General features: G+C 39.2%; 1 protein-coding gene across 1 annotated transcript in view; it reads left to right on the top strand.

Annotated features, from left to right (window-relative positions):
* The window catches only part of SLC26A8 (solute carrier family 26 member 8), a 157,451-nt gene extending 144,552 nt beyond the window's left edge, over positions 1–12,899 (top strand). The window contains exon 20 of the mRNA XM_069073715.1: positions 12,115–12,899. Coding sequence (XP_068929816.1) covers positions 12,115–12,531 — 417 coding nt within the window. The 3' untranslated portion in view covers positions 12,532–12,899. The remainder of the gene's footprint in view (positions 1–12,114) is intronic.
* Positions 12,900–27,611: the final 14,712 nt, after the last annotated feature.

The following is a 27,611-nucleotide window of genomic DNA, read 5'->3' as shown; positions in this document are numbered from 1 at the left end:
ATCATATATTGTGGCGATTACTATGTGCATCATTCTCTTGGTTCTGCATACTTCATTCAGCATAAGTTCGTATTCTTTCTATAGGTTTTTCTGAAGTCTGCCTGTTCATTATTTCTTATAGCACAATAGTATTCCATTACATTCATACACCATAATTTGTCCAGCCATTCCCCAACTGATGGGCATCCCCTCAATTTCCAATTCTTGGCCATCACAAAAAGAGCTGCTATAAATATTTTTATACATGTGGGTCTTCTTCCTATTTTTATGATCTCTTTGGGATACAGACCTAGAAGTGGTATTGCTGGGTCCAAGGGTATACACAGTTTTATAGCCCTTTGGGCATAGTTCCAAATTGTTCTCCAGAATGGTTGGATCAGTTCATAACTCTACCAACAATGAATTAGTGTTTCAATTTTCCCATATCTTTTCCAACATTTATCATTTTCCTGTTTTGTTATCTTAGCCAATCTGATAGGGTTGATGTGGTACCTCAGAATTGTTTTGATTTGAATTTCTCTAATCAATAGTGATTTAGAGCATTTTTTTCATATGATTGTAGATAGCTTTAATTTCTTCCTCTGAAAACTGAATGACTCTTTTATTTTCATAAATTTGAGTCAGTTCCCCATATAGTTGAGAAATGAGGCCTTTATCAGAGAAACTTTCTGTAAAAATAATTTCCCAGTTTCCTACTTTCCTTCCAATTTTAGTAACATTGGTTTTGTTTGTGCATAATCTTTTTAATATAATATAACCAAGATTATCCATTTTGCATTTTGTAATGCTCTCTATATTTCATTTGATCCTAAATTCTTCCCTTATCAATAGATCTGACAGATAAAATGTTCCTTGGTCTCCTAATTTGCTGATGATATCACCTTTTATGTTTACATTATGTGTCTGTTTTGACCTTATCTCAGTATAAAGTGTGAGATGTTGATTTATGCCTGGTTTATACCAGTGCTCACATTGTTGTCTTATGTGTTTTCTTCCTTGTCATCATAGTAGTTTTTTGTGGTCAAGTTCATTTATTTATTTTCTTTTTTGCTCATTTTTCCAGCCTATTTCTTGACTTTGAACTTCATATTAAAGATGGGCTCTTCTTACCTAGGAAGAGAGATGCACTGTCCCAAGCTTCAGGCTTTTTTGTACTGCTGTTTTCGGACCTAGTTTTGGTGGGTCTACAAGTTTTTGGTGATTACAAGGAGGTGTGATCTGGGGAAAGATGTGGTTACTGCTTTCCTAGTCTGCTCTGTTCTTTACCCAAGAAGGGTTCCTGCTATTCTGCAAACACTAAGACTCCTCAGAACCCTGGAACTATGACCAGGGTTTTTTCTCCCTTGTGAGCAACCATGGTCACTCCTTTCCTCCCTGGAACTGCAACCAGGTCCCCTGTTCCCCTGTAGTCACAAAGAATCACAGTCATTCCTCTCCCCCTAGAACTGGGACCAGGGCCCCTATTCCCTTATGGCCAACCACAAGTGCTCCTCTCTACCCTGTAACTGCACCCCAGAAAACTGCTTATGGGCAATAGAGTTGCCAATCAGCACTGGCTGCACCCAGTCCCAGCAAGGGGTTCCCTATAATCTCTTTCTGACCACTTGTCTAGCACCCTTACTCTCTCTGGTCTGAATGCTCCAGGTGCTACTATGCCTCTCCAGAATTTGATTTTACTTTTTAAAAATTTGTTTGGAGGGAAATGTTAGGAAACTTTACTTGGGTTGCTGCCTCTGTTCCACTATCTTGTCTTGTCTCCTATGTTTTTGCTTTTAGCTGTTTCTTGCAACAACAAAAAAGGGTTTTTTTTTTTAATCCAATTTGCCATTCTCATTGCATTTTAAAATTCATTTACATTTAAAGTTATGACAATTCGGTTTATATCTTCCATTTGTTTTTTTTCCTGAACTAGGATTGTTTTTCTTATGGCATAAAAACAATACTTTGTCTCTTCAGTTATTTTCTTTAATCTACTTTAAGCCCCATGCCCCATAAACTCTCTTTCCTCACCCAGAAGCTCCCTCCCCACCACCATTTGTCACTCTTTTCCCTAGTTTTGGAGTTTTGTTTAATTTATTTGTTCCCTTTTCTTTTTTGCTTTCATCTAGCTATATAATGCTTCCTTTTTTTCCCTCTTAAAGTTTTCTCTTCTTCAATTTCTTCTGTTAGTTTCTTTTTCATATTCTGCCCCTTTTTCTAAAAAGAATTTTATCTTCTCATTTTCTTTTTTCTGCCTCTTTTAGACTTTTATCCCTTGATTCATGGTCCTTATACCTCTTTATTCCTTCTTTAATGTCTGTACTTTATGAAATTTAAGCTTCTGAGGTTCCTATTTCCAAGTCCCCCCCCCCCTTTTTTTTTTGCCTTTTGGAGGGCAATTGGGGTTAAGTAACTTGCCCAAGGTTACACGGCTAGTTTTTTTGTGTGGCTGTTAAGTGTCTGAGGTCGGAACCAAACTCATGTCCTCCCGACTCCAGGGCCAGCACTTTACTTACTGCGCCACCTAGCCGCCCCTTAAAGAATTTTTTTTGGTTTTTTGCTTTTTGGAGGGGAGAGGGCAGGGCAATTGGGATTAAGTGACTTGCCTAAGGTCACACAGCTAGTAAGTATGTGTCACGCATCTGAGGTCAGATTTTAACTTAGGTCCTCCTGACTCCAGGCAGTGCTCTATTCACTGCACCATCTAGCCACCCCCAAGTTGCCTTTTCTAAAAAGTTTCTATATTATTGTGTTATAGATCTTTCCAACACCCCTCCTTTTTTTTCTGTTATGCCTCAGTTTTATAAATACTAATTCATGCAAAAGATAGAAATAGTAGTATTCTGTGGTAGGAATTTTCCTGTGTTCCTCATTAATATGTACTTCATCACTACACCCTGAATTCTCCATGACTATTTTTTCTCATTTTCTATCTCTGGGTCCATGTTCTCCCAACCTTCTGGATGCCAGTTGTCATTAGAAACTCTGATTCCCATTGTTGTTGTTGTTTTTGACTTGTCACGTCCTTCTGAGAGACCTAAGGTCCTTTAATTGTTTCTATACATCCTGTCTTTGAAGTCAATATATTTTGCATGTATAGAGATTGTGTCTTCTTTTAATGTTACTGTTTTTTTTTTTGCTTCTTTTCTTCCAGATTGTCTTTCACTTTTTTATATTTGCATTCCAAATCAATTGTTTTCTTTTTTCTGTGCTGACAATTATTTTTGCTATGTAAGATATAAAATCTGCTTTTGCTTTTCTTATTTATCTCTCAAACCATTCAGGAACATTCTTTCTTTCATCCACAGGGTCCTTTGCATCATTAGCTGTTAATTCTTTTTCCTTTGTCTTGCAATATTTTTTTTCAAAGATGTTCGAACTCATTTAGATCATTTAGAAGCACATCCCATTCTGTTATTGATGGCTTCCCTTTTGGTTTATCTACATGTGCTCAAGGTATTTAACTGAGTTTTCTTCCTCTTGAGATCTTTAGTAATTTCAATCTTTTTTCTTTATATTCCCCTATCACTCACTTTCTGACTGCTTTTCTATTGATGGTGATTTTCACAGGGGCTAGATCTCAAAGCTCAGTCTCTTACCAGGTTGAGGAATTCTTTTTACCAGCCTTGGTCTCTGTCCTAAGTAACTTCTGGAGGGATAGTCAGATGCCAGTCACCTTTTCTTCAAACCTAGTGGAGCCCAAATGCTGGCACCCTATCTCATTTACCTCTGTTCCTTAGTTCTCTGGATGGGCTCAGAGCACTGCCACCCCAGGCTGAACACGCTTCTACTTTCCTATATCTCCCCCACAATGGAGAGATGGCAGGGGGGAAGTATTGCAAAGGGAGGAAGTGGACAGGAAATTGAGGTCTGTTGCTTGTTGCCACAGAACAGTGATGTGAGAGCATGGGCAGGGAGTGTGTTAGCTGAGACAGCAGAAGCAGGGAAGGAATTACTCAATAGCCTGCAGAACACAATCCTATGGATCCTATTGTATAGCCCTACCAGAACATGGGGGGCTGGTGGAGGAGGAGGTAATGAGTGAAATTTGAGCAATTAGGGATTCGTCTTCTCTGATGTTAATTCACCAAATTGTTACCTTATTAGGGATATCAGTGTATTAACCTGTAAAGGTAACTGTAATTGTTTTACCTCATGTTTGTAATTCTTATTTTGGCAAAGTCTGAAAGGTCAGAAGGATTAAAGAAAGTATTTAATCCTCTGTCTTGTTCATAACATGACCCAGAAGTGACCAAATATAAATTTTCATGAGAGGAACTGACCCTTCCTCTAGCTATTCTGATTTTAACTACAGTATCTACCTGAGGCCTGGATTTGGTACTTCACCCACTACGTCCTAGTTCATAGTCCCACCCATGGTGGTAGTGGCAAGGTCTGGAAAGCCCAGGAAACTAGTTAGGGTCAAGTTCTACAAGATCAACAAAATAGGCTTGTCAGGTAACAGACAATGAACAGTGAAGCCTATACTGTGGACAGGGGCCACTACTGGTCAGCTCTCCCTTTCAAGTATGAGGGAGAGATCACTAAGTGAGAAAGTATAAAGAGTTAAGAGAAGACAGGACAGAGCCTTGGGAGATATCAACAGTTTAAAATTTTAAATGTATCTATTACAAGCATTAATATCACTCCCCCCAAAAGAAAATCTTCATCTTTAAAACAAATATGTGTAGTCCAGCAAAACAAATTCCCACTTTGCCATATCCAAAAAATATGTCTCATTCTGCAATTCCATTACCTCTTTGGCAGAAGGTTGGTTAACTTCTTTATCTTCAGGCCCCTCAAATTGTGGTGACCTCATCAGATCTCTTGGGTTTAATTATCATCTCTATTCAGATAACTTCTGGGTGTAAATATCTAGCCTTTGGATATGTAGCTTAGAAATATACATGTTGGAGCTCTCCCTATAATTTCAATCATGCATCACTAATTATCAGTTTAGCATTTCAAATTGGATGTCCCATAGATATTTAGAACTCAAAGCACCCAAAAAAGAACTTATAATCTTTCCCTTCAAATCTATCCCTCTTCCAAACTTCCTATTTCTGTCAAAGGCACCATTATCCTTCTAGATTCTCAGATTCAAAACTTGGACAATATCCTTGATTCCTCATTCACACTCGCTCAGCATACGTATTCAGTTTCCAAATCTTGTCATTTTTGCCTGCACTGTATCATCAAAACCCTTCTTCCCATTTATACAACCTTAGTTCAAGCCTTCATCACCTCTCACCTGGATCATTGTAAAAGACTTCTGATTAGTATCTCTGCTTCCTATGATTCATTCTCCACTGCTAACAATGTGATTTTCCTGAAGTACAGGTTGGATCAACTCATTCCTATGCCCAATAAATTCCAATAGTTCCCTGTTGCCTCTACAAACAAATATATAAGCTCCTCTATTTGACTTATAAAGCCCTTCATAATCCGGTCCCAACCTACCTTTCTAGACTTATTATATTCTATGTTACTCCCCTTCCTGCACTCTACAATTCAGCTAAATTGGTCTTCTTGCTGTTTTCTCACACATAAAACTCCGTGTCCTTTCTCTGGGCTTTCATATTAGCTGTCCCTAATATGCCTGAAATGCATTCATCATGTCACCTCTGCTTCTCAGAATCCTATTTCTTTCATGATACAGCTTAGGCACCACCTTCTTCATAAAGCCTTCCCTGATTCTTAGTGTTCCCAAGTTTCCCTTCCAAAATTACCTTGAATTTATTTGACATATATTCTAAATATACTTGGTTTATGGAAAATGGCTCAATAAGCTTATTATGTGCCAAACACTGACTGGAGATAAGAAAACAAATGAAGGAACTCACATTCTTATAGGGGAAATAACATATAAATAATTATGTGTAGATCAGAACTATTCAGTTAATAGTAATAATATTAATAAATAGAAGTTAATCTCAGAGGGGAGGCACTAGTACTAGAGAAGACCAAGAAAAACTTCCTAGAGATGGAAGGTTTTGAACTGAGTCTTTGAAGGAAGGCAGGGAGGCCAAGAGGTAGAAGTGAGGATGGAGAGCATTCCAGGTTTGGGAGATAGCCAATGAAAAGACAAGAGAATGGAGTGTTGTATGCAAGGGACTTAAGTAAGTCAGGGAATGAATCTGGATCATAGAGTGCATGGAATAAAGGAAAGTATAAGAAAGACTGGAAAAGTAAGAAGGGACCAGGTGTTAAAGGGCTTTAAATATCCAACAGAGACATTCATATTTGAGTATGAAAGTATAGGGAGTCCCTGGAGGTTACTGAAGAGGGGAGAGGTGGAGTAACATGATTAGACCTGCACGTTAAGAAGATTAATTTGACAGCTGAATTAGAGGATGGACTTGGAGTGGGGAGAGACTTGAGGCAAGAAGGCTATTGCAATAGTCCATTGTCACTGTCACAGTAGACATTTTGAAACAATGAGGGCCCGCACCAGGGCAGCATCTGTGTAAGCTGAAACAAAGAGATGTACCGGAGAGATTGTGAAAGTTGAAACAATGAGGTCCGATAGCCAATTTTATACCTGAGGTGAATACAAGTGAGGAATTGAGGATGATGCTGAGGTTGTGAGGCTGAGTGACTGGGAGAATGGTAGCACCTTTCAAAGAAATATGGGGAAAAGATGCTGAGTTCAATTTTGAACATGTTAACTTTGGGATCCCTATGGAACATCGAATTCAAGACCTTCAAAAAGCATTTGATAATGTGAAACTGGAGCTCAGGAGAGAGGGTAGAGCTGGAGGTAGATGGATGGATGGATGGATGGATGGATGGATGGATGGATGGATGGATGGATGAATGGATGAATATAGTTCTGTTGTATAGTTATCTGACTCTTTCTTTGTGGCCCCATGGACCATAGCATGCCAATACTGTCCATGGGGTTTTCTTGGTAAAGATATTGGAGCAGTTTGCCATTTCCTTCTCCAGTGGATTAAGGCAAACACAGATTTAGTAACTTGCCCAGGATCACACAAGCTAGTAAGTGCCTGAAGCTGGATTTGAACTCAGATCTTCCTAACTCCAGATCTAACACTCTATTCACTGATCCACCTAGCTGCCCTACATAGCATATATGTGTGCATGCTGTGTGTTCATGAGTGTGTGTGCATGTGTATTCTTTATACTGATGATTCATGCATTTCATATATTCATAGATTCATATATACATGAATCATCAGCATAAAGAAGATAATTGAACTCATGGGAGCTGATGAGATCACCAAGCTAAATAGTAAAATAGGAAGAAGAAAAGTAGGCCCAGGACAAAACCTTGTAACCTGGATGAAGATCCAACAAAGAATACTGAGAAGGATCAGACAGAAAAATTGGAAAAGAAGTAGGAGAGAACAGCATCATAAAAAGAGAGAGGAGATAATATCCAGGAGGAGAGGGTGATTATCTGTGGCAGGTGTTACAGGGAAATGATCAAGGATGAGAACTGAGAAAGGCTGTTAGATTTGGCAAATAAGAGATGTCTGGTAGCTTTGGAAAGGAAGATATCAGTTGAAAAATGAGGTTACAAGTCAGACTTCAGAGATTTTAGAAGGGAAAGGAGAAGGGGTGGTAATATCTAGTAGAGACATTTTTCTTAAGGATCTTAACTGAGAAGAGGAGGGAGAAATATAGGATGATAGGTAGGTAACAGATGCTCAGGTTGTGTTTTCTCTGATATAATGTAAATTCCTTGAGGACAAAACTGTTTTATTTTTTGCCTTTGTGTCACTTGTGTTTAGCATACTGCCTGGCGCATAGAAACACTCAGCAAATGCTTGCTTGCTTACTTAATTGATCTTTCTGCTCTGTATCATTCCCCAGATTGTGACTAAGTCACATATGAGCTATAGCTCCAATGCTTCGTGAATTAACTTCAAGTTAACTGGGCACCTTACTTGCTGGTGATAAATTCTGTTTTAATAATTCCACTTCTGCTTGCACTCAGTTTGTTTTTCATGTCATTGTTTTTGAACTATAGCTTCTACCCTCATTTCTTCCCATTCTTTGCAACTCATACTACCATCTTAGCATGCATGTGCTATATAAAAGAATAGAAGCTGCCAAGGTGGTTTCATAAACCCTAGAGGTTGCTGAGAATATTATATATAAACACACCCTGGACCACAACTGATCCTCTGGTGATCCCCTACAGTTTGATGACCAGATTTGCCTCTGAATCACGAAACTCCATACCAGCCAACCTTTCCAGAAACTGGAGAAGTGGGACATCTGGTTTTTCTCAACAATACATGCCATGAGTCAAGTGACCTTCCAGCTAGAGCTCCCTGTTTTCTACCAGTTAGAGTTTCTTAAAGGTCACAAAGACGCTGGTCTTCATTCTTACTTCTCACAACCCCTCTCAGTAGTAATTAGTGGCTAAATGGAGTTTATGGTCTAGGAAACACTACTGGCATTGAAGAAGGCAAATCTAATACCTCTTTGATTGATAAAGGTAGGAGTAAGTGAGAATACACCAGGAACATACTCCCAAACTATTCATGCCTTCCGCTTCCATCTTCCCCACAATTCCAACCCTAACGCCCAGGGAGGCTCCCTGAAAGAGGGGGTAGTATCTAGACCCAATAATTGGCTCAGGTGTGGAAGACTGGTAGAAAGAGCCAGTAGTCAGTTTTGATGCTTAAACATGCTAGGCAAGCAAATTCAGCCACCAGGAATGCTGCAGCCTACACCCCAATCCCTTCTGACTGTTATGTTTTGATTTCTTGGCACTGGTCCTTGTTCCTGGGATCTCCCTTATCAGAGACTGTCCCTCAGTCTCTGATTCTGATGCTACAGTAACCATGTCCTTATTCCTTGACTCCAGTTCCTATACCTGTTTCCTAGATCTCAGTCAGAGTCAATAAACACTATGTGCCTACTCTGCGACAGTACTGTGCTAAGCACTGGGGACACAAAGAAAGGCAGAAGATAGTCCCTGCCCTCAAGGAGCTCACAATCTAATAAGACTTCTTTAAGAGAACCTCACTTGTCCCCTCTGCTCACTTTCCAGAGAAATACCCAGTTAGAAATAGACCCTGCTTATGATTCATCAGCTGAATCTCTTTAAAATAGCAAGAAACATAACTATAGGTAGCTTTATGCAAGGCTGCAAAACCCTCCCATTATTTAGGATTTCATTTCACTCTTAAACGTATTTGGTTCCCCTTTCAAATTTTAAGATTGTTTTCCTTGATGGGATAAGAGGGAAATAAAATCAGAGTTGAGTACTTTTGTTTTCTCTTAAGAGGCAGTGTGATGTAGACTTGGAAAGGGGAAGGCTTGGGTTCGAATTCTACTTCTGCTATTGTTTGTGTGACCTGACCTTATGAAGTCCCTTTCAACTTTAAATCTATGATCTGTGCCTTCTCTTCACTCACTTTATACTTTTTCCCCCAAGGGGTAGACTGATACACTTCTTGGACTTTCTTTTCTCTCTAAAAGGGCTTTAAAAGTTCTAAGCCCTTTTCTGTTGTTCTTGTCACTTTTTAAAATCCTCAGTTCATTCGGACAGGGTTCTTGTCAGACTTTTATATTCATCATTGTTTGTATTGTCCTCTTTCTATCTTTAAAAACACATAATATTTTTAAAATCTTGGCTCATCAGAAACCTGTATAGTGGGATTTCTGTAGGCAGAGATAGGGAGAGTGTATTCTATGCATAGTGAATGATATGGGCAAAAGTACAAAGACAAGAAAGCATAGGACAGATCCAAAGAATGGCAAGACATAATTTGGAGGGTAGAATTCATGTAGAAGAGTAGTGGTAGATAATGCTGGAAATTTAGGTAGGCTGAGTCATGAGGAGGTTTGAATATTAAACTAAAAAAAAAAGTTTACCTATAGTAGTTACTGAAGATTTGGGGCAAAGAATTAGAATCAGGCCAGTGCTTTAGGAAAACTCTTCTGGCTATACTGCATATAATAAACTGGATTGGAAAGAGATCATGTCATAGGCAGGGACTTCATTTTAGGAGGAGATATTGCAATAGTGCTAGTCAGACATAATGAGGACCTGAAGTAGAACATTGCCAATAAAGATAAACACAAGAGATATTGTAAAAGTAGCATCAACAGGATTTAGCCATTAATTAGATGGAGGATGGGGAGTGGTCAAGGAAGAAGGGAGGAGTACCATTTTTGTCCAAAGAATTCTTACCCACCTTTTTTCTTTATTACTCATCCTTTTAAAGTCCAGTTTGAATGCCAACTCCTCTGGGAAGCCTTTCTTTGTTTTCACAATTGGTAATAACCTCTTACCACATTGAATTAACATAATAGCTTGTATATTTTGTATATTTATTACATAGTATCTTTTTCTGTTGTTATTTGTGAATATGTCACAGAAGCCATCAATCACATCCCCTACTAGACTATAAGCTCTGTGATGTCAGGGACCATGTTTTATCCAAACTTTCTATCTAACCTAGCACCTAAACAAAATTTCAGTTCTAAGTATAGAAGGTACCAATAAAAATTCCTTGAAATTAATTGAATAAAAAATGACTTCCAAAGTTTTGAGCCTGAATGACTGGGAAAATATTCTGGCAGTGACATCACAGGCAACAGGAGAAGTAGATATGGTGAAGAAAAATAGTGTATTCAGTTTTAAAAATGTTTAATTTGAAGTACTTAGAGAAACAGCAGGGATATCTAGTGCTGGGATATCTAGCAGACCATCAGAAATGCACTAGAACTTAGGAGAGTACTCAGGACTAGAGAAATAAACTGAAGAGTCATCTGCACAGAGGTAATAATTGAAACTTTGAGGGTTAGTGAGAAAGAGCTGGGACAAAAGAGGTAAGGGCTAAGATCAAAACCTTAGGGTTAGTAGGAAGAAGTGAAGGAGACAGATGAATAGACAAAGAGATAGTCAAAGAAAGAAAACTGTGAAGCCACATGGAAACCAAGGGAGAATTACAAGGAGAGGTTAGTCAGCAAAGTCAAATGTTGTAAAGTGGTCAAGGAGAATGAGAAGTTAGAAAAGGTCATTGAATTTCTCAGGTAGTTATTGCTAACCTCAAAGGGAACAGTTTCATCAGAGTTGTGAGAGCAGAAACCGGGTCACAAGAGGTTAAAAAATGAGTAAAAGGTAATGAAGAAGGAAGTACAGATTTTAAGTGTAGATGACTCTGAGGAGTTTGGCTATGAAAGGAGGTTTGGAGATAAAATGGTGGCTCAGTATAGTAGCTAGTTTGAGACAATGTATAGAGAGGATCTGACCATGTTTGTAGGCAAAGGAGAAGCAATCAGTGGAAAGTGAGAGATTGAAGATGCAGAAGAGGATACATAATCAATGGAACAATTTAAAGAAGAGACTAGGATCAGGAACACAGGTAGAATTCTTGGAAAGGAGAGATATTTCTGAGGCAAAAGATAGGAGAGGGTGGATGAAAATAACAGGACAATTTTGAAATATAAACAGAAGAAAACTGAAGGAGCTCATGTGAGATGGCTTCCATTTTCTCAGTAAAATAGAAGGTGAAGCTATATGCCAAAAGCAAAGAAGCCACTGTGGGATTGGCAACTTGACAGGAGTGAAAAAGGTTTGGAACAAGCTGTATGGAATGTGGTAGAGAGTAAACAAGTGATGGATAAAGTGTTTCTGAGAAGCAGTGAGGGCCCAGATGTTATTAGGAAGCATGAATTACCAGTTACCAAATTGTGTAACCCAATCAGCATGGATTCATGGTTTTTTCCCCCAGCAATATTTGACCACTTGAGAGCTAGAGTAGAGAAAACAGAAAGTGAGGATTACTCAGTTTGGGATTGGTTAAGGACAAGAGTTAGATGGGTTCTAGAAAACCAGCAAGAGCATTATTGGTAATGTGGACAATCATGGAGTCTAAACTGGATAGAGAGGTAAGTGAGGCTATTTGTAGACTAGTAGCTAGGATGATCCATCAACTAGATCTCTGTAACTAGCAGTAAGAGTAAAGAACTAGCTAAGGCAAGATGCACTGTCCTTTGCAAAAAATTCGCTGTTCTACTCTTATAGGGAATATCCAGAAAAACAAATTATTGTGTATTTTTTTAAAAGTATATTATTTCATCTAAAAAGTTAAATGTATTTGAAAACTATAACCCAAGTAATTGTTTGCATTTCACCCTGAAAACTTATAGGGGAAGTCAAGCCATTCTGAACAGAGTGGAGAAAGCTTGCCATCGCCAAAGAAAGAGAAAACTCCCAGACACCTCTATCAGCCAGCTATAGAGCCAGATATTAAAGATCTGCATGAAAGAGTGGAGCTAGAGACGGTGATGGACCTGAACTTCGAGGCTGAACTGGATCTGGGGCCAGAACTTGAGTTTGATCTAGAGCCAGAAACTGAGACTGAGACTGAGGTTGAGATTGAGACACGACATGCTATAGGAACAGAAATAGAGATAGAAACAGAGTCAGAAACAGAGCGCAACACTTATGATCAGCCATATGAAGTGTCATATCAAAGACTGTACCAGTGGGATGACAGGGGTACCCAAAGTAGGGAAAGCCATGATGTCTGGAACCAGGACTGGAAATACATGAACAAATCCTAACATTCTACTATAATGTCCCATGGGACGTTCTCCCCCACCCAAATAGGAATTGCTTAGTCATGGGGACCTTGACCTGTTGATTGATAACTAAACCAACACTGACCTTGTAGCTCATCCATGTACTTCCATTAGACATGGACCCATGTAAGGATGGGGATGGGACTCCTAGACCACATCACTAACATGCAAGAAATAGCACTGGATCTCTAATCATTTGTCAAGCTGCAGTATTCATAGCAGATGTTTCCCTCTTTATGGGTCCTTAAGTCCCACCAAAGTTCCTGGAGATTCTGGCTGACCATTGCTAATAAATAACATCAGCCTCTACACATAAACACTGAGGTTCAAATAAAATACGCAGCTCTAGTTCTTTGTATTCTTGCAGCTTCTTCTTCCTCCTATGCACTTTGAGGCCATAAGAGGATATGAAGGAGAGAATCCAGACATAATATGTGTTCATGGGAAGGAACTGCTGGCAGGGGAAAGGGAAATCTGGCAGCTGTTTTACTTAGGCAAAGCTTCTTTACAGCGATTATCATAGGAAGGAGCAGGAAACTGGAGGGCAGGCAGGTAGGTGATATTTTGCCAGGATGTAGAGATTGGTGGAAGAGAAGGTTCGCAAATATTAGTTCAGTTGAAAGAATTTTTAAACTTATTAGGTCCTAAAAGTCTGAGGCTAAATGCTATCAGGGAAAGGGAAGAATTGCAGACTAGTGAGATGCAATCAGAATGGAACTTCCACAGTTCCTTTCCAGTTCTACTTCTGTCACATTAACTGAAGGTTTGGGAAGCCTAATAATTTTCTTTGGAACATGTTGCAATGTGTGACTTGTGATAGATCTGGCTTTGTTGAAATGTGTGACTTCTTAAGAATTGAAAAAAAACTGAATACAATCATTTCTGCCCAAGCAGGATCAAAAAATTTCCCCTTTTAAAAAACTTCTGATGCTGAGCCCAGCCAAAAGGAGTTGATGCATGCAACTCTGAGTTCTAGTCTCAACAGTGTCACTTAGCAAATGAGCCCAACTTTTCTCTGTACCTTAGTTTACTGATCTTTGTTAGAACTTAGATCTCTGATTCCTCAGAGACTACATCCATTAATTAACAAGTATTTATTGTTCATCTGCTGTGTGCACAGCATTGTGCCTAAGGGAGTTACCCCCAAAATGACATGCTCCTTACCCCCTAGCAGCTTATAATCTAGTTGAGGAGATAAACCATACAAGCATGATAATAAAATTATAATATGAGAAAAGAACTAAAATCCAAACCTTATAATGGAACTGTTACCAATGTAAGTGAGTTTAGAATTTAGAAACACTAGGTCCTAAAGTACAGAATTTGTCTAAATAAGAACAACAATAAAGGGCAAACCTATGAAGAGTTGTCCTGGGCACTCTTAACAGAATGGGCTGGGTGCACACTCTACACATACTTGCCTCTGATAATTTTTGCACTTGTGCCTTTGAGAGGCTGCTTGGATTGCTCTTGGATCGCAACAATCCACTAAAACATCCACAGCCCTAGCCATAGTAACCAAAAAAAGGGGGGAAAGGGTAGGGAGGGGGAAGCTACACCAATAAAAAAATAATGATGATGAATAGACACAATAAAACTAAAATAAGAAAGGGCTCTGTGAGATGATAATTAAAAGGTCTACAAATTGATTACAATTGATAACAGAAGGTTACAAGTTGTTTAAAAAAAAAACAAACCCTGAATTGCTAAACCACATCAAATAGTTTCAAGTGGTGCTGTCTGGGCTAGTTAATTCAACTGGTTACAGCAAGATACTATTAAGAGTAAGGTTGTAGGTTTAATCCTCAGGTGATTGGAAACAGTGTGGCACACTGCACCCCTGCCTTCAGAATTTTGTATCATTGATCACAGCAGAATGTAAGCTCCTTGTGGGCAAGGACTGTCTCACTTTTGTATTTGTATCCCCAGCACCTAGCACAGTGCCTGGCACATAGTAAGTGTTTAATAAATGCTTGTTGATTGATTGATCAACAAAGGGACTGGATAAGAGAGTGTGGATGGATCATCACAAACCGTTCTGCATTAGCAGGGAGGAAATACTCCTCAAAGTACATGTAGTTTACTGAAGGCAGGGTCATACAGTAGCATCATCTTTGTGTAGGAAGAACTAAGTAGTATCATTAACACTACAAAGTCTGGGGATTTGGGGAGAAGGCTGTTTGAAGGTAGTACCAGACAGCTTTTATTCAGTTTAGCCCGAGTGATTTCAACAAACAAACCCCTAAGGGCTCAACTCTGTTACACCCTTGGTGAACTCTTAATCCCTGACCTTGAACAAGAACACTTGCATGACCCAAAGAAGTTAATAATCACAAAAATCATAAAATGTTAGAGCCAGAAGTTATGAAGTTTAGAAATTATCTAAAACCCATGTTCTTATAACTTCCCCACCTGTAGCACATTGATCTCTAGCATAATCTCTTATTGACAATTGAATTAGTTCAGAAATTGTTTCTGAACCAATGAATGCAGGCCCCTTAATCATTGAGTAGAGGGTTTTGTAAGCCAATTGATTCCCTTCCCCGCCTAAACATAAATTTTTAAAATGACATATAAAAATAAGTGTAACCAGAAAAGGCTACAGGTAACCAGAAAAGTCAACTTAAAAACTGTTTAAGCAGGGAACATACATTTATACACCTCACCACATGCCTATACCTTTTCATTATTCTCTGTCATGTAGCTAGACACATACCTACCCCCAGACAAATGCCAATGTGCTTACATACTTAAAATATTTATACAAAGACATTCAAATGCTTACACAAAGATATGGATATGTCCACATGTACCCAAATGCATATACCCAGCTATATACAAATACTACATCAAAGAAAATGTTGGTAAGCACAAAAAGTATGTATGCAGAGATACATATAGTAGTCAAACCTAAAAGTACTAATAAATAAATATTGACACACATATTAATAGTTTTAGTAAAGCATTAAGATGTAAAATACATGAAAAACTTTCAGCTTCTCTGAATTCTAGCAAAATCCAGGAGGAAGAGATAAGAGAAACTTCATTTAATATAACAAGAAGATACATTAAACATCTGGCAAATTGCCAGAACTCAAGTCATTACAAAACAATTTTTACACAAATAAAAATTTACATAAATAAAAATCTAGTATTCACAGCTGCATACCATCAATTTAGTTTTTTAAAATGATACTTGTTAAATTATTACTCAGATTTCATACTACACTAATATTAGCAAAAGAGATGCTTTATAGAATTAGACAAAATGATACAATTTATTTGGAGGAATAAAGAGATCAAGAATATCAAGAGATATAATAAAAGAAGTTTGATTATACTAGACCTCAAAACTATAGAAATAAATGTTCATGGTATTCCAATATTGATAAACTCAAGAAAACAAACTCCTGGGAAAAGAGATCCTTTATTCAACAAGAATCGCTGAGAAAACCAAAAAGTAGTTTAGCAAAGTAGGTCTAGGTCAGCATCTTATGCCTATATGGAAACATAACTAGACATATAATTTCATTCATATAAATAATCCCAGTTAAGGAAACACCTCCTACTAGTGCAGTTTGGCACCTCCTCTGCATATTCTAGTCTTAGAGTTGCCTAGAGCACAGAGAAGTTAAGCAACTAATTTGGGGGCCACATAGCCTGTATGTGTCAGAGGCAGAGCTCAAACCCAGGATTTCCTGGTTCTGAGGCCAGCCCTCTACCCTCTCCACAGTGGTATCAAACTCAGAAACAGGAACCACTTATCTATACATAAGGATCCCTGCTACACATATTGACTTAATTTTAAAATGTTATTTATGTTTTATTGAAGGCAGCTAGGTGGCGCAGTGGCTAGAGCACTGGGCTTGGAAACAGGAAGGCTTATCTTCATGAGTTCAAATGTGACCACAAACACTTACTATGTGACCGTCGGCAATAATCCTGAACTAAGGCTCCTCGTGTAAAATGAGCTGGAGAAGGAAATGGCAAACCACTCCAGAATCTTTGCCAAGAAACCCCAAAATGGAGTCACAAAGAGTCAGACAACTGAAACGACCAAACAACATTTTGCTGTATTTTTATTTTGTTAAATATTTTTCAATTACATTTCAATCTGGTTCCAACACACTTGAGAGTGTTGTGGGCCTTGTGTTTGACACTTCTGCACTACCACATGGCTGCCTGTCAGAAGAAGCCCTGTAGAAAAATAGAAATGATTATCCACAAACCCTGTTTTGTGAACTCCAAGGTAAGGACAGGAACTAATGAAAGCTGGGGATTGAACTGGGACTCCAAACTATGCCATACCAAACTGAAATAGTATAGTAATTAGTACTTGCTAAATGGTTGAATAATCATCCTTACTAAACTTAAGTTTTTGGAATGATGATTATACCTTTAGACAAGAGCAAACTAAAGGATAATATGTAGACTTGCAAAAGTTTTTTTCTATGTTCCACATCAAAGGACATTAAAAATCAAGTCACTAATTTTGCAGTAGGAGGGGAATGCCCAGAAAAATCTCTGGGGTCTTACAGGCAACGTAAGTAAATAATGAATGCTTGTTGACTGTCTAAGCTGCAAGATTATATGATCACAGGCAGAAAAGTGGTAGGAGCACTTCATGCAGGACCATCTTATACTTTTAAAATAGTAAATTCCAAAGGGGGAAACAATCTAAATATAAAAAAATTGTATCACAAAACAAGTGAGAATGGAAGCTCATATCTGAAATCTTTCACAATTATGAATAGGAAAAAATGATAATGAGACAAGATAGAAGTGATCAATAAAAGAAAAAATAGATCTGGATTATGTAAAATTAAAAAGCCTTTGTACCAATAAAATCTATGCATCTAGGATCAGAAGAAAAAATAACTAATCCAGGAAAATATTTGTATTGATCATCTCTAACAAAAGTCTGATGTCTGATATCCACATGGAATTAACACAAATATATAAGATTAGGACCCAACACAAATATATAAGATTAGGACCCATACTGGACAACTGGTCAAAGGCTAAGAATAGTTTTCAAAAGGAAAATACAAACTGTCCTCCAAATGAATTTTTTTATTTTTTTCTAATCCTATAAATAATTATTGGAGAGTTTCATTTTTATAGCACTGAATTAAGTAAATTTAAGTAGTACTGTCATTTTTATTATAATGGCTCTGCTTCTCCATGAACAATTAATATTTCTCCAATTATTTGGATCCATCTCTGTGTGAAGAACGTTTTACAGTTGTGTTCATTATAGTTTCTGTGTGACTTGACAGGTAGACTCCCAACTCTGTAGTTATTTCAAATGGAATTTATCTCTTCCTACTGTGTTTTGTTGGTAGGAAAATACAAACTATCATTAGCTACCTGAAAATTTTAGCAAGATCAATAATAATCAGGAAAATTCAAATTAAAACAACCCTAGATATACATAGGTATATGTAAATAACAATGACTCACATTTTATAGCACTTGAAGGCTTACAAAATGCTATAAAATACATAAGTATATACAAACTGATATTCATACATGTAGACATTAATATAGAAGCTTTCCATAAATGCCACAGGGTTCTATCCTTGGGATTTCCTTTTTTCAATTTAATTTCCTATTTTATTTAATTTCAAATAACTTCTTATTTAATGATTTTGATTTCATTTTTCCTCCTTTTTATCAACAACTCAAATGGAGGAATGCTTATCAAGTAAACAAATACAGGATGAGAGAGTCCTAATTTGACAGCAGTTTATGCCCAAAAGTCCTGTGGGTTTTTTATTTTTCTAGAGACTTTTTATGGAATGTATTTCTTCATTGGACTGATTCCCCTGGACTGCCCCCTTCTTTCAGCAGTAGATAGAAAAATATGAATAGGGTCTCAAAAGTTTATGGCTCACACTTTAGGTTAGATGAAAGGTAGCTTAAAAATAATTCTTATCCAACCTCCAGTCCTTTTTCTAGTTGAAGATTAGCTTTTGCATTGCTTTAGACCCATAAAAGATTTATTTATTATAAAAGACCTCTTCACAGAGGAATCCCACTCTCCTAGGGACAATATGCCTAAACTACACCAGTTTCTAGTTTCCTAAGAATAGGACATATGACAGGAAGGAAAGGATTGTCCAACCAGCAGGTGCTATGAGCACAGTGATCCTCAAGAAAACAGTCCCACCAAGATCTCATACTTAAGAGTCACTACTTTGAAGGAAATCCAAAGGTGAGTGTCTGTGGCCCTGCTACAGTGGTGGGAGGAAGAGAAAAGGAGGACTGTGATTATTTACAGATTACTCACCTGATGCTGTGATCTCTGATCTGAGCTACTTAGAAGTCTCAGTTCCTGGTTCCTATCAAGAAAGGTCACTTCCAACTCTCAGATTCTATGACTATGCAAATGTATATACAAATAGAAGCATAAAACACCCAAAATCATAGGTCAGTATCTGAGAATATGCATGAATTGATAAATGGGAAGAGAGTGGGTAAAGTGATTGACTGGAGAAAGTGAAGGTGAGTTTTCTAAAAGTAGGTAGAATTAAGTTTTCTAAAATCATGACATAGTTTACTTCTAAATCTTACAAACTGGGGAGTTCTTTGCTAATGTTTGTTTGTTTTCAACCTGGTCCAAAAGTACATTCGTTATTCTGAAGGTGTGTGAGGAGTTAGGCTGGAACACATTGGCCTGAATAATTCTCAAACTATTGACAACAGCAGCCATCTATTGACAAATATCTAGGCCCAGATCTAGGTTCCAGGGGCCCTCTGGTGGCCAAATGTTGACCCAGATTCCTCAGGGCTCCAGGACCACAGGGAAGCAATTTGGTTTATTTCATGTTTTCATCTCTCAAGCAATAAGCAAGAGGAACAATCAGTGAGCAATTAGATATGGGGGGGGGGGAGCAAGGGTTGCAAAAAATTCAGGAATTATGGTGTAACTTAAGAAGCACTTGGAAACACAGCTGCCTCCAAATATCTCCCCCACCACCTTGCTCTCCCCACTAAACTCTCCTAAGGCCCTCTCCAGGCCCAGATAAATTTGTGAAGTAAGTAAAGTTTTTCAGACCTTTTCTTCCCCTTTCACCTCTAGTTGTCCCAACCCTCCCCTCACCCTCATTTCCCCCCCTCTTCTATGCATATTCTCTGTCTTAATACTCTCATGCTCCCATGGTCCTTTTTGTTACCATGATCCTCCTGCAGAAACTTCCAGATTCTTGATCTCCTCATTCTATACAATAGAAGCTTGGTTTCATAGATGGGCTACTGGTTTTATACTCAGAAGAACTGTATTTGAGTCCTGGTTCTGCCACTTAATGTTTCCATGATTTGGGGCAGGCCATTGTTCTAAGCCTGTTTCTTCACCTGTATGGGAATATGCAATACCTGCCCTGCCTACATCACAAAATTGTCAGGATAAAATAAGAAAATGGATGTAAAAGTTATTTCCATAAAAGGTGGTGTATCTTTAGGCTCTGTCTTCTTATGTGTCAACTAGATAGTATAACATACAGAAATCTGTACCAGTTTAAGAGGATAAGAAACTCCCTGACTCCACCTTGGGGTATATTTCTTCCTCTCCCAACATTTTAACAGACTTTCTGGAGATAATGCCCTCACCTTAACCAATTCAGAAAACTGATTTTGATGGTGAAAAGTTTTAATCTTGGGAGAGGGGAGGGCAAACTGGTGGGGAAGACATTTGGAGACAGCTGGTGCCTTTCTGGTGCTTTTTAGGTCACACCTTGCATGTGGCCAATTAAGTCAGCTGCAAGTCAGACTGCATTTGACTGTCAGTGCCAAGACCAGATTGTGTGGCATCTGGGACTTACCTAGAGCAGGACTTTGGAGGTGGAAATGTATGGAGGAAAAGAAAGTTTAGAGATCCCTCTGCTAGGCATATACATATCCCAAGGAAATCAAAAACAGGAAGAAGGATCCCATATACATCAAATATTCAAAGCACTTATTATATTAGAAAAACAACAGACAGCTGTAAATAAGATGACCATTAATTGGGGAATAGCTAAACAAAATGTGATATATAAATTTAACAAATATTCTTGTACAATGATTAATATGAATTCAGAGAAGCATGGTAAGATAATGGTTGTGGAGAATATGGTCTGATAGAGATAATTCAAAAATCCTCTCTACAACAGAGTTCCATTGCACTGGGAGATCTTACAGAGGACTTACCTTTGCAAAGTCAGTTAAATCAATGAGTTCACAGTTGGGGACTGTCTTTTGTTCCTTTTATGTGGAGTTGCACACATATGTCCCCATAAAGATGAACTCTTGTTTAAAGCCAGTTCACTAGTGAACTCCTAAAAGAGATTCGGTTGACTGGATCTAAGCCTTCCCCCATGGTCCACCATGCTCTATGACCAGCCTTTATTGGGGGCAACTAGATGACTCCTAAAGCAAATGAGTGTTGTGGGAATAGCAAGAGAAAGACTTATACTCACTGATCTTCTGGGTGAACAGAAGGTAACAACACTCTCTCCTGTAGGGAGCTTAAGGTATGGCTTCTGAAACATGGAGTTGATAGGAAACTGATCACCAGCCTAAGAGAGTGCTAGTAAAACTATATTACATTTTGCACCAGGGCAATAAGAGCCTTTCAGCCCACCCAAGCCTAAACCCCACATAGATATTGGGAGAAGGGTCCCCAATGGGTCAAGACACCCTAGTTTCATAAGGGGCTTTGTAAGGCAGAGCCATCTCCCTCAGGGAAGGGATATCCTGAGCTCTTGTGGAGAACCCTATGCCATTTATTCTAGGTTAAGGCCAAATAGATACCCTTGGAGTTGTCTGAGGCAACCCATGTAGTTAGCACTACTTAAAGCAGCTGGTGGTGCAGTGGATAGAGCAATATTCCTGGAGTCAGGGAGATCTGAGCTCAAATCCAGCCTGGGAAAGTCACTTGACTGCTGTTTGCCTCAGTTTCCTCAACTTGAAAATAGGAATAATAACACCTACCTCACAGGGCTGTTCTGCATCTCAAGTGAGTTAACTGTAAAAGCCTTCTCTCCTCCCCTCCCCTCTCTTCCTTCCTCTATCCACAAAGGGCATAATACCATTACCTGCTGGTTCTCTGCCAAAATTAATGTAAATTTTCATCCCTGAAACTTTGCAACATATCTTAGGGTTTCCTGGCTAGATTTCTTAAGGACCATTCCTTGAACCCAAATCACTCTGGCTCTTTGATTGGCCAACAATAGCTCCCAGCCCAAACCCCACCTGGATATTGTTTAGGCCCTGAAAGCTCAGAGTAAATGTAAAAAGTAACTTTCTGTTTTGGCCAGAAACTCTGAGGGTCTTCCTCTCCCAGATTGCTTTCTTTTTCTTTGACTAAGTAAAAGAGTATATTCTTTGCCTCATTTCTTACCTAGCCTTAATCACTGAATGGGCCTTGCCTCAGTCAGTCTGAGACATGGGACAGACCTTAGCTTAGAAAGGCCAAAGTCTCCCACTGCATCTGGGGCCATCTCCAGTCATCTTTATATATTTAGCTACTGCTCCCAGATGGTTCTGGAGGAGAAAGTGAGACTGGTGATTTGCACAGCCCTCTCTCACTTAAATCCAATTCACTGGCAAGTCATAGCATCACTTTCCTGATGTCATGGTCCTCTTCAAGAAAGAAGGACAAACAACAATGGTAAAAATAAACCTTTATTCTGGCATAAGATAGATACTATACAAAATGCTTAATTCCCTTCCCCTTAGCAACAAACAGTTCTTGGTCTCAGAGGGGTGAAAACTGTTTCCTCCCTTGTGAAAGAGATGAAGAGGCGAGTGTACTTTACTCCCCTTACGACTGCCCTATAGGACTTATTGTTGTTTGTCCCTCATTCTCAAAGAGGACCACGGCACCAAGAAGTCAGTAAAAGGCAGGTGGCACCTGGGGACTTGCAAGAGGGAACTGAACAAAGTGGTCATGTTAACTGTTGAGACCAAGCATGCCTAGACTCGAGCAGTATGGAGTCATCTACCTCTAATGCTTTTTTCTCTATTCTCTATTCCTGTGCCTGAGACTAATTTTCACTGGGAAAGGAGTTCAATATAGCATTTATATAATGCCTTAACATTTTTGAAATGTTTTACAAATATCATCTCATTTTATCCTCATAAGAACTCTGAGATAGGTGTTATTATTTTCCCCATTTTACAGATGAAGAAAGTGAAGCAGCAATTGTTAAGTGACTTGTCCAAAGTCACATAGCTAGTAAATATATGAGGCCATATTAGACCTCAGGTCTTGGGGAGGCTAGGTGGTACAGTGAACAGAGCACCAGCCCTAGAGTCAGGAGGACCTGAGTTCAAATGTGGCCTCAGATACAACACTTACTAGCTGTGTGACCTTGGGCTAGTCACAACCCCATTTGCCCTGCCCTCCCCCCTTCAAAAATAAAAAAACCCCAAAACCTCAGGTCTTCCTCTGTGCCATCCCACCAGCCTTCTCTAGGACAACCTGAATTCCTCCCTCACATGGCCAGTCTACCTGGTAGGCAGAGATCTGAAAGAGACCCCATATGCTGAAAATGTTCATGTGCCCCATTACACTGATGAAATAGTATCAGGCCAGGCCACAGTGTTAGAGAGCGTAGTTCATATGATGGCACATATGAGGGACAAGGGAATAAAAGACGAAGCCTAAGAACATCTAGGGACCAGACCACTTGGTCATGTATTTAGAATACAAGTTATGGTACATGATTGTGATGGAATACTATTGTGCTATAAGAAATGACAAGCAGGGGCAGCTAGGTGGCGCAGTGAATAGAGCACCAGCCCTGGAGTCAGGAGTACCTGAGTTCAGATCCGGCCTCAGACACTTAACACACACACGCACAAAACTAGCTGTGTGACCTTGGGCAAGTCACTTAGCCCCAATTGCTATACCTTCCCCCCTCCAAAAAAATAAAAAAGCAAAGAAATGACAAGCAGTATTATTTCAGAAAAAGGTGGGAAACATTATATGAACTGATGCAAAGTGAAGTGAGCAGAACCAGGAGAACATTGTACACAATAATAGCAACATTGTAAGGATAATTGACTATGGAAGTCTTAGCTACTCTGATCAAGGCAATGATCCAAGAGAATTCCAAAGGACCTATGATGAAAAACGCTGTCTATCTCTAGAGAAAAAACTGATAAATTGAAGAATCCTTTTTAAAATTTCTTTTTAAAAATTTAATACTAAAAATAAATAATTTTTTTTATTTAAAAAGAAATACAGTGATAGGAAGAACATAGATAATTCCAGATAGTTCTGAACAAGCTACTAACACTTGCTTCCCTACAGTTTAAAAAAAGTCCAGAGATTTATTGGACTGTTTTTTAGAAAACCCACATTCCCCACCTAGACATCCCAATGTCCTCTATTTACTGAGGAACCTATAAGTCTTCCTCTTTCAAGTGGATCCCAGAAGAGGCTACATACAGCCTTGGAAGACAACAGGCTCTGGAGCAGCCTCTCAGGCCAGTATGTCCTATTGGTATCCATATTTTAAGAGGTCTCAGTCAATAAGTACCCAACTGAACCTTTGACAAGCATCTAAGGACGACCAGACCAAACCACTATTAGGCTTCTAGGGCCTCATGCTCCCTGAAACGTCAATGCTACTTGCTCTACTATTAGAAAAGCAATTGTCCCCCTTATACTGGTCCCCAAATGCTACTCAACAGATGTTTGCCTTTTGTAATACCACCACCCTTTAACCAGAGTTGCCTTTTTTATTTTTACAAGTTGAATAATATGAAAGGATTCCTCTAATAAAATGAGTAGGACAGGGGTGGCTAGGTGGTGCAGTGAATAGAGCACTGGCCCTGGAGTCAGGAGGACCTGAGTTCAAATCCGTCCTCAGACGCTTAGCAAAAAAAATTAGCCATGTGACCTTGGGCAAGTCACTTAACCCCAATTACCCTCCAAAAAGAAAAAAAACTGAGTAGGACACAGTGGGCTTCTAGTCAAATGAATGTAGTAGATTAAATATTATGCTCTTCTAGTCCCCTCACATGTTAAGCACCCCTCACAAACATGTTGAGACTCTGAGGCCAGAAGGTAAGACCTCCATTCCCAGCCATGATATTTTGCCTCCTTTACTATCCCATGCCTATGAGAACCCAGTTCCTAAAAGGACCCCATTTTAATTTAATTTCATCCACCAGGAAAAGAAGCATCCCTACTTCTACCCACAAGATTGGGTATGCTTCCAGTCTGGCCACCACAATTGACATCCAGGGCAGCAATCCCTGTAGAAAAAGGGCTTAATACCCACACCACCAGCTAAATACCAACTGCAGACCAACTGCCATGAAAGGATAGAGAAGCCTAAAATCCCTTGAGAGAGTAGTGTTGTGTCTCCCTCTGCCCCTTCTTTCTGATCTTTTTTCTTCTTGCTTGCCCCTCACTGCCATCTCCCAATGAAGCAGCCCTAGGGAAGATGCATCCTCAGTCACTTCTATAGCCCCTCAGAAGCCACATTTAAGACATGAGAAAGAAATTTCTCTGTGCCAGAGCCCATGGTTCAATATCAACTATCATGTGATTCAACATCAGAAATTGATAGGATTGTACAAATGGAAATTATATATATATATATATATATATATATATATATGTATTTTTTTTTAAGCAATTGGGGTTAAGTAACTTGCTCAAGGTTACACAGCCAGTTATTTCTGGGTGTGATGCTAAGTATCTGAGCCCGGATTTGATCCCCAGGTCATCCCGACACTGGGGCTGGTGCTCTTACTCGCTGAACCACCTGGCCGCCCCTAAAATGGAAATGATATTAAGGAAGATGCATTACTATCAGCTTGCTTTTACACCCTGAGGAATACTGGACCTTTCTATCTGATTTACAGCAGAAAATTATTATATGTGTTGTACCACTCATTAGAATGAGAGCTCCTTGAGAGGTGGGGCTATCTGTCTTTTTTTCCTTGTATCCTGAGTACTTATATGATGCATAGAACAGTAAATGCTAAGTGTGTTTTTCATTCGTTTACCTGCTACAAAAGAGACACAGGCAATTAGACTTAAATGGTCACTAGTCCAGTCAAACAGATACCTCAAGGTGCATGCTTCTGGGTTTGTGTCTTGAGTGTTCCTGTCACCATAATTTTTTTTTTGAGATGGGATTCTCTTTTTGTTTGTTCATTATTCCAGGCTACTTCTTGACTTCAGACTAGAAATTAGGACCAGGCTTAGCACACTTCTATAGGGAAGGTTCAGGCTAGTTGTGTCACTATTTTCTTGGGGAATTATGGATCTCAAGGACAGGTTAGGCTGGGGACCTGCAGGCTTTCAGTACTCTAAAAGTCTGATCCAGGACAAAGACTGATTGCTACCCCCTTGATCTGAGCTCTATAATTTCCTGATCTGGGTTTAGATCTGAATAAGAGGTCTGCAGGCTTATTCCTTTTAGAGTTTCTGTGAACTGCTGTACTATCAGAAACTTGGAAATGACAGAATTGCAGGCCTCACTTTGGTCTGAGATTCCTTCCCTGGTTTTTCCTCTGCAGGTATCAGACTGGGCTAGAAGCTGGAGCTAAAACCCAACTCTGATCCAATAGTCAGAGGCCCACTACTACTATTTGCTTCTCAACTTGCTCCTCTCTCAGGATTTCCCCTATGTAGAGCCTAGGACCACTCCTTACCCTGGAACTTTAGGCCCAGGTCCTCTCCTCAGTCCACCCTAAATTTATCACCCAGAAGTGGGTCGTGGCAAACAAAGCTGCCAATTAGCACTTGTTTCCTGTGCAATGCCTCCCTGTAGGTATAAGATTTCCTCTCGCCCTGGTGAACAACCTCTCCTTTGTACTGGACTTCTTCTGACCAGACCCCTTCCATGGTGTCCAACTACCTCTTTGTCTGTCTCTCTATGTCAACCTGGGCTGGAGAAGTGACTCACTGTAATTTTTTTTCTCAGATTTCCCCATCAGGATTTGGTCTGGTGGGTTTTCTAGATCTATTTGGAGGAGTCTTGGTGGAGAGAGGGTGATATGGTACTTGTATTTCTTTCTACTATTCTGCCATCTTCAATTATATATGTTTGTAAAAGGGGTTTTTCTCACTTTCTCAGTGGTGGAAGGGGGGCAAATAGGAGATGGGAGGGGGAAAATTTGAATCTTCATTTGAAAATAAATTATGATTTAATTTTTTAAAAATAAGATAGGTAGTGGAAGTATTATTATCCCCATCTTATGGCTGAGGAAGCAGAGGCTCCAAAAGGTTAAGTGGTTTACCAGAGATCAACCAGCTGGAAAGCAAGAGTCAGAGCCAATATTTGAGCCCAGGTCTCTTGACTCCAAATCTTCATACTAGGGAAGCAAAATATTTTAGTAGACAGAGGACTGTATGACTGTGGGCAAGTCATATAGTCTGGAATTGGAACTCAGTTTCCTCTACTGTAAAGTGGGAATAATACCTATAGTACTTACCTCACATGGCTGGCATGAGGCCCAAATTAAAGGACATATGTAAAGCACTATGTAAATTTTAACATTCAATCTCAAGGTTACTTGACATTATTAAACTACATACCCTATCTCTGCCCCCTTTTTTTTCTTCACCTCAGTGATTGTTTTTTCCAGTTCAGCAATGTCCAGAGTGGTGGGACTGATCCCGATGGGTGTGTAATCAACCAATTAGAAGATTTATCTTCCCTGTGACATTTTTCTCCAATTCACCCACATCTCCCCTTGTCAACCAACATTCTTCTGCACTGCCACCTCTCTGCTCTGTGCAAGCTTCTGATCTTCCCTTTTCTGAGCCAGATGTAGGTCCCTAAGAACAACTGTAAACTAACCAAGTCCTGGGCACCTACAGCAATCAGTCAGTTGGTCGATAAGCATTTATGAAGTGTTCCCTATGTACCAGGCACTATGCCAAGTGCTAGAGATACAAAGAAAGGCAAAAAAAAATCAGACCCTGTTCTCAAGAAACTTATAGTTCAATGGGGAGACTAAATGCAAACATTACATACAAACAGGATATGTACAAAGCAACCTGGAGATAATCTCAGAGGGAAGGCACTAGCATTAAAGGGGACTGAGTCAGG

This window comes from Petaurus breviceps, unplaced genomic scaffold (assembly GCF_028583685.1).
Source record: "Petaurus breviceps papuanus isolate PSGF00001 unplaced genomic scaffold, PetGlider_PUasm1.0 90865, whole genome shotgun sequence".
Classification (NCBI taxonomy): Eukaryota; Metazoa; Chordata; class Mammalia; order Diprotodontia; family Petauridae; genus Petaurus; species Petaurus breviceps.
The sequence above is the reverse complement of the archived record's forward strand: the minus strand, read 5'-3'. Positions and strand labels throughout refer to the sequence as shown.